Below are 12,258 nucleotides of genomic sequence, written 5' to 3' on the forward strand. Positions count from 1 at the left end.
GGAAAAGAGACTTTCCAACTTTTCTTGGGGTCACTCTGACCAGCTGGAGACCCCGACAAGTGTCGGTGTGGGTAACTGAGTCTTTGTGGTGTTTTTATCTGTCCAGGCAGAGTTACCAATAAACCAATCTCCTGCACCAGCACACAGACTCTGTCTGATTGTATTTGTCTGAGAGAAGAAAGACTCCACGATAATCCTGCTGACAATTAATTGGCTTTTGTTCAGCAAGAGTGAGCAAGATCTCATCTTAATCTGTTTCATTATTCCTCCTTGTATAGCACAGACAACACAAGATTAGGTTTAATTTTCAAACAAAATGCAAAGTCATTACTCATATCTGGATCAGGATTTTATCTGCTTCATTTTGCAGTGCTCGGTGTGTCAATATTAACGAGAGGAGCTGCATTATGTGTGGTGAGGTAGAAATATCACTGCTTGACTTCAGACCTTCTGCAAGGATTGCAAGGAGCAGAGCTCTGATACCATCCTTTCTCTACTCTCAGCTCTTCAAAAAAATCTTCATGCTCAGGGAAACCTGGAGATAGATAGATATAGATATAGATGTAGATGTAGATGTATATATATTATATAGATATAGATATAGATATTGATTACATAGGTATAGCTATAGATATATTATATAGATATCGATATCAATATAGAGGTATAGATATAGATTATATACATATAGATAGATATAGATATATAGATAGATATAGATACGATTATATACATATATAGATATAGATTGTATAGGTATAGATATAGATAGATTAGATACATATAAATAGATTAGATAGATAGATATAGATATAGATATACTTTTATAGATAGATATAGATGTTATAGATCATATAGATATAGATATAGATATAGATATAGATATAGATATAGATGGATATGTATAGATATAGGTTTATAGATATATAGATATAGATATATAGATGTAGATATATAGGTATAGATATAGATTTATAGATAGATTTATAGATATAGATATAGATATGGATGGATATGTATAGATATAGATATAGATATAGAGATAGATTTATAGATAGATATAGATAAAATTATATAGATATATAGATATGGATTGTATAGGTATATATATAGATGTATAGATAGATATAGATATTATAGATTATATAGATATTTATAGATATAGATATAGAGATAGATTTATAGATAGAGATAGATTTATAGATAGATATAGATATAGAGATAGATTTATAGATAGATATAGATATATAGATATGGATTGTATAGGTATAGATATAGATTTACAGATAGATATAGATTATATAGATATAGATATATAGAGATATAGGTAGATGTAGATGTAGATGTAGATATCCCACTGCATTTCAGTGCTTCTGAGCATGGTACATCTGCAGTGTGCTCTGTGGGTGGAATGTCACTGCCAAAGCTTCCTCCCATCTCTCTCAGTGCCCAGCCAATGTGCCTGTTCTTCTAAGTTCTTTTAAGCCTTCTGATGTTTACATTCTTGTAATGGAGTTCTCACACACTTTTATGTAAATAATGATTGGTTTTGCATTCTTTTCTGGAGGAGGAGAAATTTGATGGACTGTTGGTTTGACCAGTGTCATTGGAGAGGCAGCAATTGTCACCATGATATTTTATGAAAAATCCCTTTGCCAGGATTTTTTCTCCTGGGAAGCTGGGAAGCTTCATCTTCTCCCTGATCGGCTGCTTTGGAATGTGATTTGGAGAATTGTTTATCCCAGCATGTGAATTGTTTTTACTTAATGACCAATCCCAGTCCAGCTGTGTCAGACTCTGAGTCAGTCACGAGTTTTTATTATTTATTCTTTTCTAGCCTTCTCTCTGAATCCTTTCTCTATAGTTTAGTATAGTTTTAATATAGAATGGAATAGAATAGAATAGAATAGAATAGAACAGAATAGAATAGAAATCAGCCTTCTGAGAATGTGGAGTCAAATTCTCATCTCCCACCTCGTCCTGAGGACCCCAACAACACACCAGGCAATTTCATCCTCCAATCCAAGGTCACTTTTGGAATTCTATGTATATCAAGGTCAAGAAATAAACTTCCCTTTTTTACCTTGGAGGTTCCAGTGTGCGTGTTGTTCTATTTTGAGCCCTATTGCAACAAGCCCCTGCTCCTGCTGCAGTGAGATGTGTTTCCCCAGCATCCATCAGCCCAAAGAGAGCTCTTATGGCTTTATTGCAGCCTCTCTGGGAGCACTGATTGCACTGTGCTTAATGGCTCTGCACAGATCCAGCTGCAGATGAGTTGCTCTGAGTGCCTGCAGGGGAGGTCAGCCAAGGGCATGGGTGATGGATCTGGGATTCCTGCCTGCCTGGGGAGGGCTGCAGAGCTCTGCATGCAGAGGGGATGGGAGAACCTGGGCATGGTGAGACACAGACAGCCCTGCAGCCCTGTTGTATTTGTGGGGTGCCCCAGTGAAGGGAGGAATGATGAATCTGCCTCCATGCTCTCAGAAGGCTGATTTATTATTCTATGATACTATATTATATTAAAGAATACTATACTAAAGAATACAGAAAGGATACTTACAGAAGGCTAAAAAGATAATAATGAAAACTTGTGACTCTGTAAAAAGTCCCAACATAGCTTGGCCCCGATTGGCCAATAAGCCAAAATAATTCACAGCAGAATCCAATGGAACAATCACCTGTGGGTGAACAATCTCCAAACACATTCCATATGAGCACAACACAGGAGAAGCAAATGAGATAAGAATTGTTTTCCTTTTCTCTGAGGCTTCACAGCTTCCCAGGAGAAAAATCCTGGCAAAGGGATTTTTCAGAAAATATGACAGTGACAAGACTCTTGTGGACTGCATTAAGGTTAGAATACACTCTGCAAGGAAAGGCACATTACTAATTTGAGTGATACTTCAGTGGTCTAGGATAGTGTTGGGCAACTTGTGCTGCTTCCACTTGAATTTGAAAGGCCTTGGTTTATGTCCAGGCAGCTTTCACTGCTCTGATTACTCATTGCAGTTTAAAAGGCTGCCTGCATCCAATAGAGGTGTGTTGTGTCTGCTGCCCAAGAGGCAGCAATCCTTCCAAAATGTGCACAGGTGTCCTGCATGGCAGGGATAAGCATTAGGGTCTGAGCAGCAAAGGCTGCACTGCAAACCAGGCCAGCAGGCACTGCAAGAGAATGAGAAGAAAACATTCACACTAAGCTGCAGCCAGAAAAAACAAGGTGCAGGGCTCAGGAGCAGACCCAAACCCGGCATCCAGAGCAGTGTGATTAATTACATCTCTTGTGTGTGGCTCGGCATGGAGAGAGCCAGCAGTGGCTCCTGCCTGCAGCCCGAGTGCCCTCTGCTGTCCCTGCCCAGGGACCCAGCTTGAGGAGTGATTTGCAGAAGATTTCACAACTTTTGTGAAATTTGTAAAGCCGGCGTGTTTATTACAGTGCTGGATGCATGTGGGGATCGTTTCCCTTAAATGACATGTGTACCTCTGGGAACTCCAGATCCTTTTTATCTCCCTCTCTAATCCATATGCATGCAATTTCACAATAGGTTCATACATATTTATTCTACTGATTTTGCTTTATACTTGCCGCTAGTTTTTTTAGCAGAAAGAACTCCTGGGTCATCCTGCCCTGTCTCCTGCAGCCTCTCTGTGTCTGTTTCAGAGTTCAAGGGGCTCTCCCTTGTCACTATAGGACACAAAATAACAAAATGTCACTCTTTTCAAGGTAAAAAAGGACTTTTTAATTTCTGACTCCAACATTTATAGATTTCCAAAAGTGACAGTAGATTGGAGGGTGACGGTGCCACCTCTCCAATGACACTGGGCAAACCAACAGTCCATCAAATTTCTCCTCCTCCAGAAAAGAATACAAAACATTAAGTTGTCTGTGAACCTTTGCTTCACACACTGCTCAGCTCCCTGAGCAATCCTTGTGCTTGCCAGGTTCTGTGAGTTTTCCCAGCTGAACTCACTGTAGCTGCTCTCTCTGCAATTTGAAAGTGCGTCCCCAGTGTGGCATTCACATTCTCTGAAAAATCCCTTCAGCCCAGGATTTTTCTCTTGGGAAGCTGCGAAGCCTCAGAGAAAAGGGAAACAATTCTTATCTCATTTTTTTTCTCCTGTGTTGTGCTCATGTGGAATGTGTTTGGAGATTGTTTACCCACAGGTGATTGTTCCATTGGATTCTGCTGTGAGTTGTTTTCACTCTTTGGCCAATCAGGGCCAAGCTGTGTCAGGACTCTGGAAAGAGTCACAAGTTTTCATTATTACCTTTTTAGAATTCTGTAAGTATCCTTTCTGTATTCTGTAAAAGCTACACTAAAGGCTAAAGGTGGGTAAAGCACTGCATGGCAGTGTGTGCAGGGTTAAGGGAAGGGAAACAATTGCATTGTGAACTGATTCTGGTGCCTCCTGGGTCAGAACTAAGGTTGAACTCACAGCAGAGCTAGTGACAAATGACCTGGGAGGTGTGCAGCAGGGCTGGGCTCTGCAGAAGCCTTCCTGTACCTTCAATGAATTCCCACTATGTTTGAAATGCACTTGTGTTTGCTGTTACACTGCACATTAAGTGCTTCCCAAGGGTGCAGGGTGCTCAGGAACAGAGCACGTTCCTCTTTCAGGGACGCCCATGGAATTACACACAGCACAGGGACTCCTGCTTTAGCAGAGAACTGGCTGACATGCTCCACATAGTCAGAAAACAGACGCTTGAGCACAGGGGACAAATACCCAGACAAAAGAGGAAATCCACACAGAATTGCGTCACTTTATTGTGTTTGCCTGGACTGTGGTGCGTGTGGCACCCAGGTGCAGCTGTGCAGAAAGCCTGAGGATGCAGCATGCAGTGTCCAGGTGGGAGCTCCTTCCTTTGGCTGCAGGCAGCAGCAGGCACTACTTGTGTAAAGGGCACTTAAATGGCAGCCCAGGGAGGGAAGGCAGACAGATGGACACAAAAATATACTTCCTTTAGGCAACACCAGCTCTGTTAGGGGATGCTCTTCTGAGTGGAATGACTAGAATTGTTCTTCTAAGCCTTCTGATGTTTACATTCTTGTAATGAACCTTCTCACACATTTTTCTGTAGATAATTATTGTTTTGCATTCTGTTCTGGAGAAGGAGAATTTGATGGACTGTTGGTTTGTTGCCTGAAGAGGCCAGGAAGGGGTAAATGAGTTTGTTTTCATTTGTTTCTGGACCCTATTTCAAATTTTTTCTAACCCAGTACTCTAAATTGTTGTAATCTCTTTCTCTGTCCACCAGCAATTACTCTCAGATGCCATCTCTCTGAGGGAGCCAAACAAAGCCCCAGGGCTGGACATCAGACATGTTTCTCTTTCCAACACTTCCCCTGATAAATGGATGCTGGGAACAGTGTAAGAGAAAAGGATTCAACCTCTCTTGCTTTGCATTATCACTAAAAATTAAACTAACAGTATTGACAGCCAAGCTAGAGCCCCTCTGTGGTAAACAATGTTATCATTTTATAAATGCAAGAAGCCAAGGTTCTCACTGCAGGTCGTGGAAACAGCTGAGCACGGGGCTCTGGGTTTCCCTGGTATGTTTTGAGACACGGGGTGTGTGGCTTTCTTTATTCTTTTCTTCCCACTCTAACTTGCAGAAAATATATTTAAGGAATCCCTTCAAGTTAAGGAGTGCCCAGTCAGGGGAGCAGGTAGGAGAGATGACTCAGGCTGGGTGCTAGGCACTAGAGACTAACAGAGGAGCTCTGCAGGACCTTTGGGTGATCTCCTGTCTGCCAGAGAACGCCAGTGCACATGGTGAGGTGCATTCCCAAATTCATTCACATTTTTGCACAGTCCTCTTGAGGAAGGACGGGCGGTGGCTCCTGGCACCTCGCACACACGCTCCTATGCAGGAAGGCCGAATGCTCTACAGGCAGCAGCAGCACCATGCAGAAACCATCCAGAGGCTGGGGGATGGATGCTCTGAGGGAGGTGAACTGCAGCATGCAGGTCCTGCTGAGCAGGGCTATGGCTCCAGGGTCACGCTGCTGCCGGTGACGCGGGCGCCGTACCAGCCCTGCCAGAACAGCGTGTCCTGCCCGCCGTGCTCGAAGCGCACAAAGCGCACCCCGGGCCCGTAGCTGCAGAACGTGTGAGAGATCTGTGGGACAAGGGACAAAATGGTTGTTAGGAAGTGTCAGACCACCACAAACTGATCATTGTTCAGTGCACAGAGCCTTCAGCCCCATTGGGCACAGGCAGACCTGCCAGGCTGGGTAACAGTGGGGGAATTTACAGTGGGAGAAGTTTTGATCCCATTGTTGGGGAATTCACAGTCGGAGAAGCTTTGATCCCATTGTTCTGAGGGCACTGAATCACTCCAGGTTGGACATTGTGTGCCCAGTTGTGGCCCCTCAGTTCAGGAAAGACATTGGGATGCTTGAGTGCATCCAGAGGAGGCAACGAGGCTGGAGAGGGGCTGGGAACACAAACCCTGTGAGGAACCACTGAGGGAGCTGGGGGTGCTCAGCCTGGAGAAAAGGAGACTCAGGGGTGACCTTATCACTCTCTACAACTCCTGAAAGGTGCCTGTGCTCAGGTGGGGCTGGGCTCTTTCTCCAGGCAGCACTGACAGAACCAGAGCACACAGCCTCAAGCTGCTTCAAGAGAAATATAGGTTGGATATTAGGGAAAGTTTTTTTACAGAAAGGTGATAAAGTTCTGGAATGGCTGCCTGGGGATGTGGTGGAGTCACCATCCCTGGGTGTGTTTAACAAAGCCTGGATGTGGCACTGGGTGCCAGGGTTTAGTTGAGGTGTCAGGGAACAGTTTGGACTCGATGATCTTCAAGGTCTCTTCCAACCTTGTGATTCTGTGACATCTCCTGCACCTTACACCTGCTAGTGGTGACTCGGCAAGTTTCCCATAAAGCAGCCTCCCTTTTCCTTTTCCAATCACAGGATCATGGCTCCAGAGAACATATGACAGAGCCTTCTCCTCCCCTTGGAAAATTCTGCTTTAAAATACTCCTGATTCATGTAGGTTGGGGTGTCACCTGCTGAGCCCGTACCTGTAACTCACCTCAGTCCAGCCGCCATCATTTCCCTCTGGGATGGTGACAGTGTCACTTTTGTACTCAGCCAGCACATCCTCATCCTCAGAGAGCAGCTTCACACACAGCTCATAGAGGCAGCCAGCATCACTACGTCCTGCATACCTGCAGGGAGAGCCCAGGTGTTGGCATTACCTGTAAGAGCTCTGCAAAGGCTCCACCACGCTCACCAGGTTACTGCAGCCTTGCTTTGAGATGGAAATCTGCAATGGTTCTGCGCCCAGCCCACCAGCCACCCTCACTGACCACAGGAACCTGAGCTTGGGAGTTCATGTGCTCCAAAAGTTTAAAGCCTGTGGGAGCTGCCTGTGAGCCCTGCCCCACATCCAGGGTCCTGGGAGCTGAAGCTTTATGGCCAAATATATTTATTTATTTATATAATTTTAATATAATTTATATATATATATAATATAAATTTATATAATTTTACATATATAATATAGTTATGTAGTTATGTATATTTATATTTTAATATTTTATATCTATTTTACATATAGTTTTATGTATTCTAATATATTTTTATATTTTTTATAGATTTATATATAAAATGTATTTTTTATTTCTAAGTATTTTAATATATTTTAATCTATTTTTAATAATTTTTCTATTTATAGATTTATATAAATCATATATATATTTATTTATATAATTATATATATATAATTTATACACAGTTATATAATTTTACATACATAATATAGTTATATACCTATGTGTATGTATATTTTTATATCTATTTTTTATATAGTTTTATATATTTTAATATAATTTTATATATATTGTCTATATAAAATGTATTTTTATATATATTGTCTATATAAAATATATTTTTATATTTTAAAATATTTTAATATATTTTAATATTTTTATAAATTTTATATTTATAGATTTATATATCATATATATAATTTATATATATATAATTTTTATATATTTATATAATTTTACATATATATAGTCTAGTTATATACTTATGTGTATTTATATTTTTATATCTATTTTATATATAGTTTTATATATTTTATGTATATTTTCATATATATTTTACATCTTTATATGTGAAAGATGTATTTTTATATTTTTAAATATTTTTAATATTTTTATCTCTTTTTTATATTTTTTATTTATAGATTTATATATTTTTTTAATGTACATATATATATATAAGGTCTATGCCCTCCCTCTCTTCCTTATCTTTCTTAACCCTCTGCCTGTCCTCAGAGCCTTCCTCAATACTTACCAGTCTCTTACCATGATTTTAGGCTGGGTTGTATCCATCAGCTCTTCCCAGTAGCCCTCAGCCCTAAGGTCAATGACCTGAGCCTTTCGACACCACCTGAAACAAAAGATGCCAACTGGGGCCACATTCCCTCCTGGGAGAACCAAAAATGCCCCCCTTCCTGAGGGAGAGAAGAAAGCAGCCTTACTCATAAGATGTGACAAAGTATTTATGGACTTCTTCACTAGGAAATTCTTTTCCAAAGTCCCCTGGGAGCTCTTCAATTTTCCAGCCATCACCTCCATTCTCTACCTCTCCCCAGTGCTCCAAGCCTTCTGCAAATGGCAGAAAAGAGACTTGGATGAGTCCTGTGGATGTGGGGAACTTGACCATCTCCCACTGGAACCTTCCTTTGGCTTGAGAAAGTTTGATATTAGACACAGCACTGATTTTATATGTAGACTATGGAGATGTTTGTTAAATAGAGGTCAGGCAAAAACCTTCAGCCTGACTAATCACACCAAACTTTAACATTCCCAAAAAGTGGCTGTGTATGTGTGGGTCTAAGAAAGTACTCCAGGGAAAGAATTTAGTTATTCTGAAGTGTCACCCTTTTCAGTGTCACAGCACACAAAGCCTCGGGGGACAGGTGCTGATTGCTTTGTTTCTAAGTTTTCTAAAGCACTAAGTGATATTTTCTGAAGCAGAAGACCTTAAACATCAGGGTTTTCAAAAGGCAAACCTGGATGTTGGAAAAGCTTGCAGAAGGTCGCTTGTAACAAAATGGGGAAGCTGTGTTGGTGCTGCTTTGGTCTGTGATGTGTGAAATTGTTGCTGCTTGGGTTGTGAGGCTTGGTTACTGCTGTTTATTGCCAAGCAGCTTACAGCTCTGGCAAGTTAAGGTCACAGATTCAGAATGATGGCACATGGGGTGTGTGCCCAGTCGCTGGGCTGAGGTGAGGAGGGTAAAAACATGATTGGCCTGAGCTGCTCCAAGGAGAGAAGCCTGAGGGCTTGGTGAGCTGAGGGCAGACTCACCCCTGAGCTGGGAAAGGCTTCATCTCTCCTGTCATGGCTTGGCAAGAAGCAATACAGAAACAAATGCCACAGCCATTACTGTGCTGGATGGTTTCTACAAAGGACATCTCTGTATCTCAAACATGATTTAGATCCTTGTAGAGGTTAGATAAAGTGAATGTTATGTAAAAGCCCTTTGCAAAGGCTGATTATCAAGGGGTTTTGTGCTCATCAAATGATTTGGCTGCACAGATTGAGTGACTTGACTCTTGGCAAGGAGAAAATTCTGCAACATGACAGCAACTAAGATATATTTTCAAAGACCAGACATACACAATTCTCAGTGTTTGGTCACCCCTCTGACACCCTGAAACTTGTGGTGATGTCTCTCAAGGGCTGATTATCAAGGGCCTTTGTGCTCATTAAATGATTTGTCTGCATGGACTGAGTGACTTGACTCTTGGCAGGGAGAAAATTCTGCAACCTGACAGCAATCAAGAACTATTTTCAAAGACTAGATAAACACAATTCTCAGTGACTGGTCACCTCTCTGACACCTTGGAGCTTGTGATGTCCCTCACCTTCACCACAGGGGTTCTTGATGAGATTCCTCCTTTTCTTACTGAGGAAGTAGAAGCTTTGCCAGTTCTCCACATCTGACTCTGCTCTGGTGAGGCCTTCCTGCTGACACTTCAGGATCCACAGGGCAGCTCCATCCACCAGGTTCCTCCACTGGCAGCAGACCAGGCGGCACACCAGCACCAGCTCCACGGCAGGGAGGGAGGCCAGGATCCGGACCAGGACTGCTTCAGGGAGGGACTCCATCCCTGGGGCAGCTGGGCACAGCTGTCTGAGACAGGGTGGAAAGCAGTGGTCAGGGTTTCCCACCCTCAGCAATGCCAGACACTGATGCAGTAGGTAAAAAGGGGAAATGAATACGTTATCTGTCACAGACGTATTTTATAAAAAATACTTTCATTAGGATCTTTTCTCCTGAGAAGCTGAGAAGCCTTAGAGGAAAAGAAAAACAATAACTATCTGCTGCTGTGGGATGCAGCAGGTGCATCTGTGATTGGTCCATGCTGGTTTCTAATTAATGGCCAATCACAGTCAGCTGGCTCAGACTCTCTGACAGTCACGAGCTTTTGTTGTTCATTCTTTTCTATTCTTAGCTAGCCTTCTGATGAAATCCTTTCTTCTATTCTTTAGTATAGTTTAAGTATATCCTTTTCTTTTAATATAATATATATAATAAGATAATAAATCAGCCTTCTGAAACATGGAGTCAAGATTCTCATCTCTTCCCTTGTCCTGGGACCCCTGCAAACACCACCACAGTTATCTGAAGGCAGGATTTTTGATTCCTAGCCTCAAGGTCTCCTCTTCCTCATTACATTAACAGCCTGAAGCAGATTACTATTTGTACATACTAAGTAAAAGCCCTGAATTAAATCTGCCCACAAAATGTAAGTATTTGACCACTGAGTTTGTTCATTTTCCAGGCTGGACTCAGTCCTTCCAGAATCTCTGCTGCTGCAAAAATCAGCTTCCTAGTAATGATTTTCTCTGCAGAGGAAAGCACAGGGGTGCTTGTTCTGCCTTTAAGAACATCCCTGATAACAAATGCTGCAAAGCAGTACTCAAATATCAGTGTTAAGCTTCTTGCCAGCCACCTTTGCAGTGGCTCATTCCATATCTGACAGCCTTCCCCTCAGAGTGCTGGCACTTAATCAGAAGCCTGTATAAAGTAAAGGTCTGAGTATAACTGAAAATAACTCAGCTGATATTCTCTAATATTCTAATGTCTATGGCCTCATTATTGGAGGAATAAAGTCAGAAGCGTTTGCTCTAACTTCATGTGCTAATTCTGAACTCCAAGCAGCTCTCTGCTGCCCTGAGGCCCCAGGTGCAGGTGCTGCAGGACTGTGGAAGGATGAGTGTGCAGATTCAGAGCCCATGGCATCCGTGAGGGATGCACTGTGACACTGCTTTGATGTCAGCTGAGTCCTGATGCTGGGAAATGGCTGAGATTGCAGCAAACTGCATGGATGCAGCCAAACTCCTCAGGAATGACTCACTGAGTCTAGGAGAGCACAAAGAACAGAGGTGAAATACCCTGGCATTCAACTAAACAAAATACAGCAGTGCCAAACCTGGTAAGGAAGGGAAGAAACTGGGAGTCACTGCTGTAACAGCATCCTACATTTCAGATGTGCCCTCTATCTGCACTGCATCCAGCAAACTGTAATTTAAAACTCCCAGACAGCATTAGTGATTTCTTATTCTCCCCACACTTCCAACCCTCAACCACAGTCCTGAAGGCCAAAAAGTAATATTTTAGAAGCAGGCGGGAGGGATCAGGCTGGTTTCATCTCGCAGAGGAATTTCAGAAGCCCCTCCTGCTCCCTGCGTGCTGATAGAGCACTGTTAGCCAGGCTTCCTCCGGCACTCGGAGAGGGACGGAGGCACCTTTCCCTTTCCCCTTTTTCTTTTCTTTTTCCCCTTCTTCTTTTCCTTTTTCCTTTCCCACCCCAGCTAAGCACCCAAACCGGCAAGGCTTTGCATCCCTTGACACGCTCCGGGCAGCGCTCATCCCCTGATGAGTTCGGGGCACACGCGTGTCCCTCCTCTTTCCTCAGCCCGGGAAACCCGCGGAGGCTCAGGGGGGACACCGAGCGCTCTTACCTGAGCCGCAGGAGCCGCTCCGAGCTGGGCTGCACCGAGCACGGCTCACGGGGCTGGGGCGCCGGTCAGAGAGAACCGGGACCGGTCAGAGAGAACGGCACCTGCCCCGCGGCCCCGCCCTGTTCCGCCCAAACGTGGTTCCGCCCCGCCCCAAGCCGGCGGCCCCGCCCCAAAGCAGCTCTGCCCTAAAGCAGCCCCGCCCAAATGCAGCCCCGCCCCAAAGCAGCTCTGCCCTAAAGCAGCTCCGCCCAAACGCAGCCCCGCC

The 12,258-nt window shown here is 43.1% G+C and overlaps 1 protein-coding gene across 2 annotated transcripts; it reads right to left on the minus strand.

The window, feature by feature from the left end:
* Nucleotides 1–353: 353 nt before the first annotated feature.
* Nucleotides 354–12,052, minus strand: FBXO2 (F-box protein 2). Of its 2 annotated transcripts, XM_054292152.1 has the most exons (7): nt 11,994–12,052; nt 9,890–10,158; nt 8,500–8,626; nt 8,313–8,408; nt 7,042–7,177; nt 5,851–6,121; nt 354–535 (listed from the first exon to the last, which is right to left on the minus strand). In XM_054292152.1, exons 2-6 carry the CDS (start codon nt 10,131–10,133, stop codon nt 5,987–5,989), a joined length of 738 nt encoding a protein of 245 aa, XP_054148127.1. In that variant the 5' UTR covers nt 10,134–10,158; nt 11,994–12,052; the 3' UTR covers nt 354–535; nt 5,851–5,986. The 2 variants fall into 2 exon arrangements, with proteins under 2 accessions (XP_054148127.1, XP_054148128.1); XM_054292153.1 differs by lacking the exon at nt 5,851–6,121.
* Nucleotides 12,053–12,258: the final 206 nt, after the last annotated feature.

This window comes from Melozone crissalis, unplaced genomic scaffold (assembly GCF_028551555.1).
Source record: "Melozone crissalis strain CALT ecotype California unplaced genomic scaffold, PUWL_Pcris_2 ptg000107l_1, whole genome shotgun sequence".
Lineage (NCBI taxonomy): Eukaryota > Metazoa > Chordata > Aves > Passeriformes > Passerellidae > Melozone > Melozone crissalis.

Coding starts and splice junctions, on each gene's coding strand:
- FBXO2 (XM_054292152.1), bottom strand. CDS start 10,133: ATGGAGTCCCTCCCTGAAGCAGTCCTGGTCCGGATCCTGGCCTCCCTC. Junction 8,627..9,889: donor CAAGAACCCCTGTGGTGAAG/GTGAGGGACATC, acceptor TGCCATTTGCAG/AAGGCTTGGAGCACTGGGGA. Junction 7,178..8,312: donor AAAATCATGGTAAGAGACTG/GTAAGTATTGAG, acceptor CTCTCCCTGCAG/GTATGCAGGACGTAGTGATG.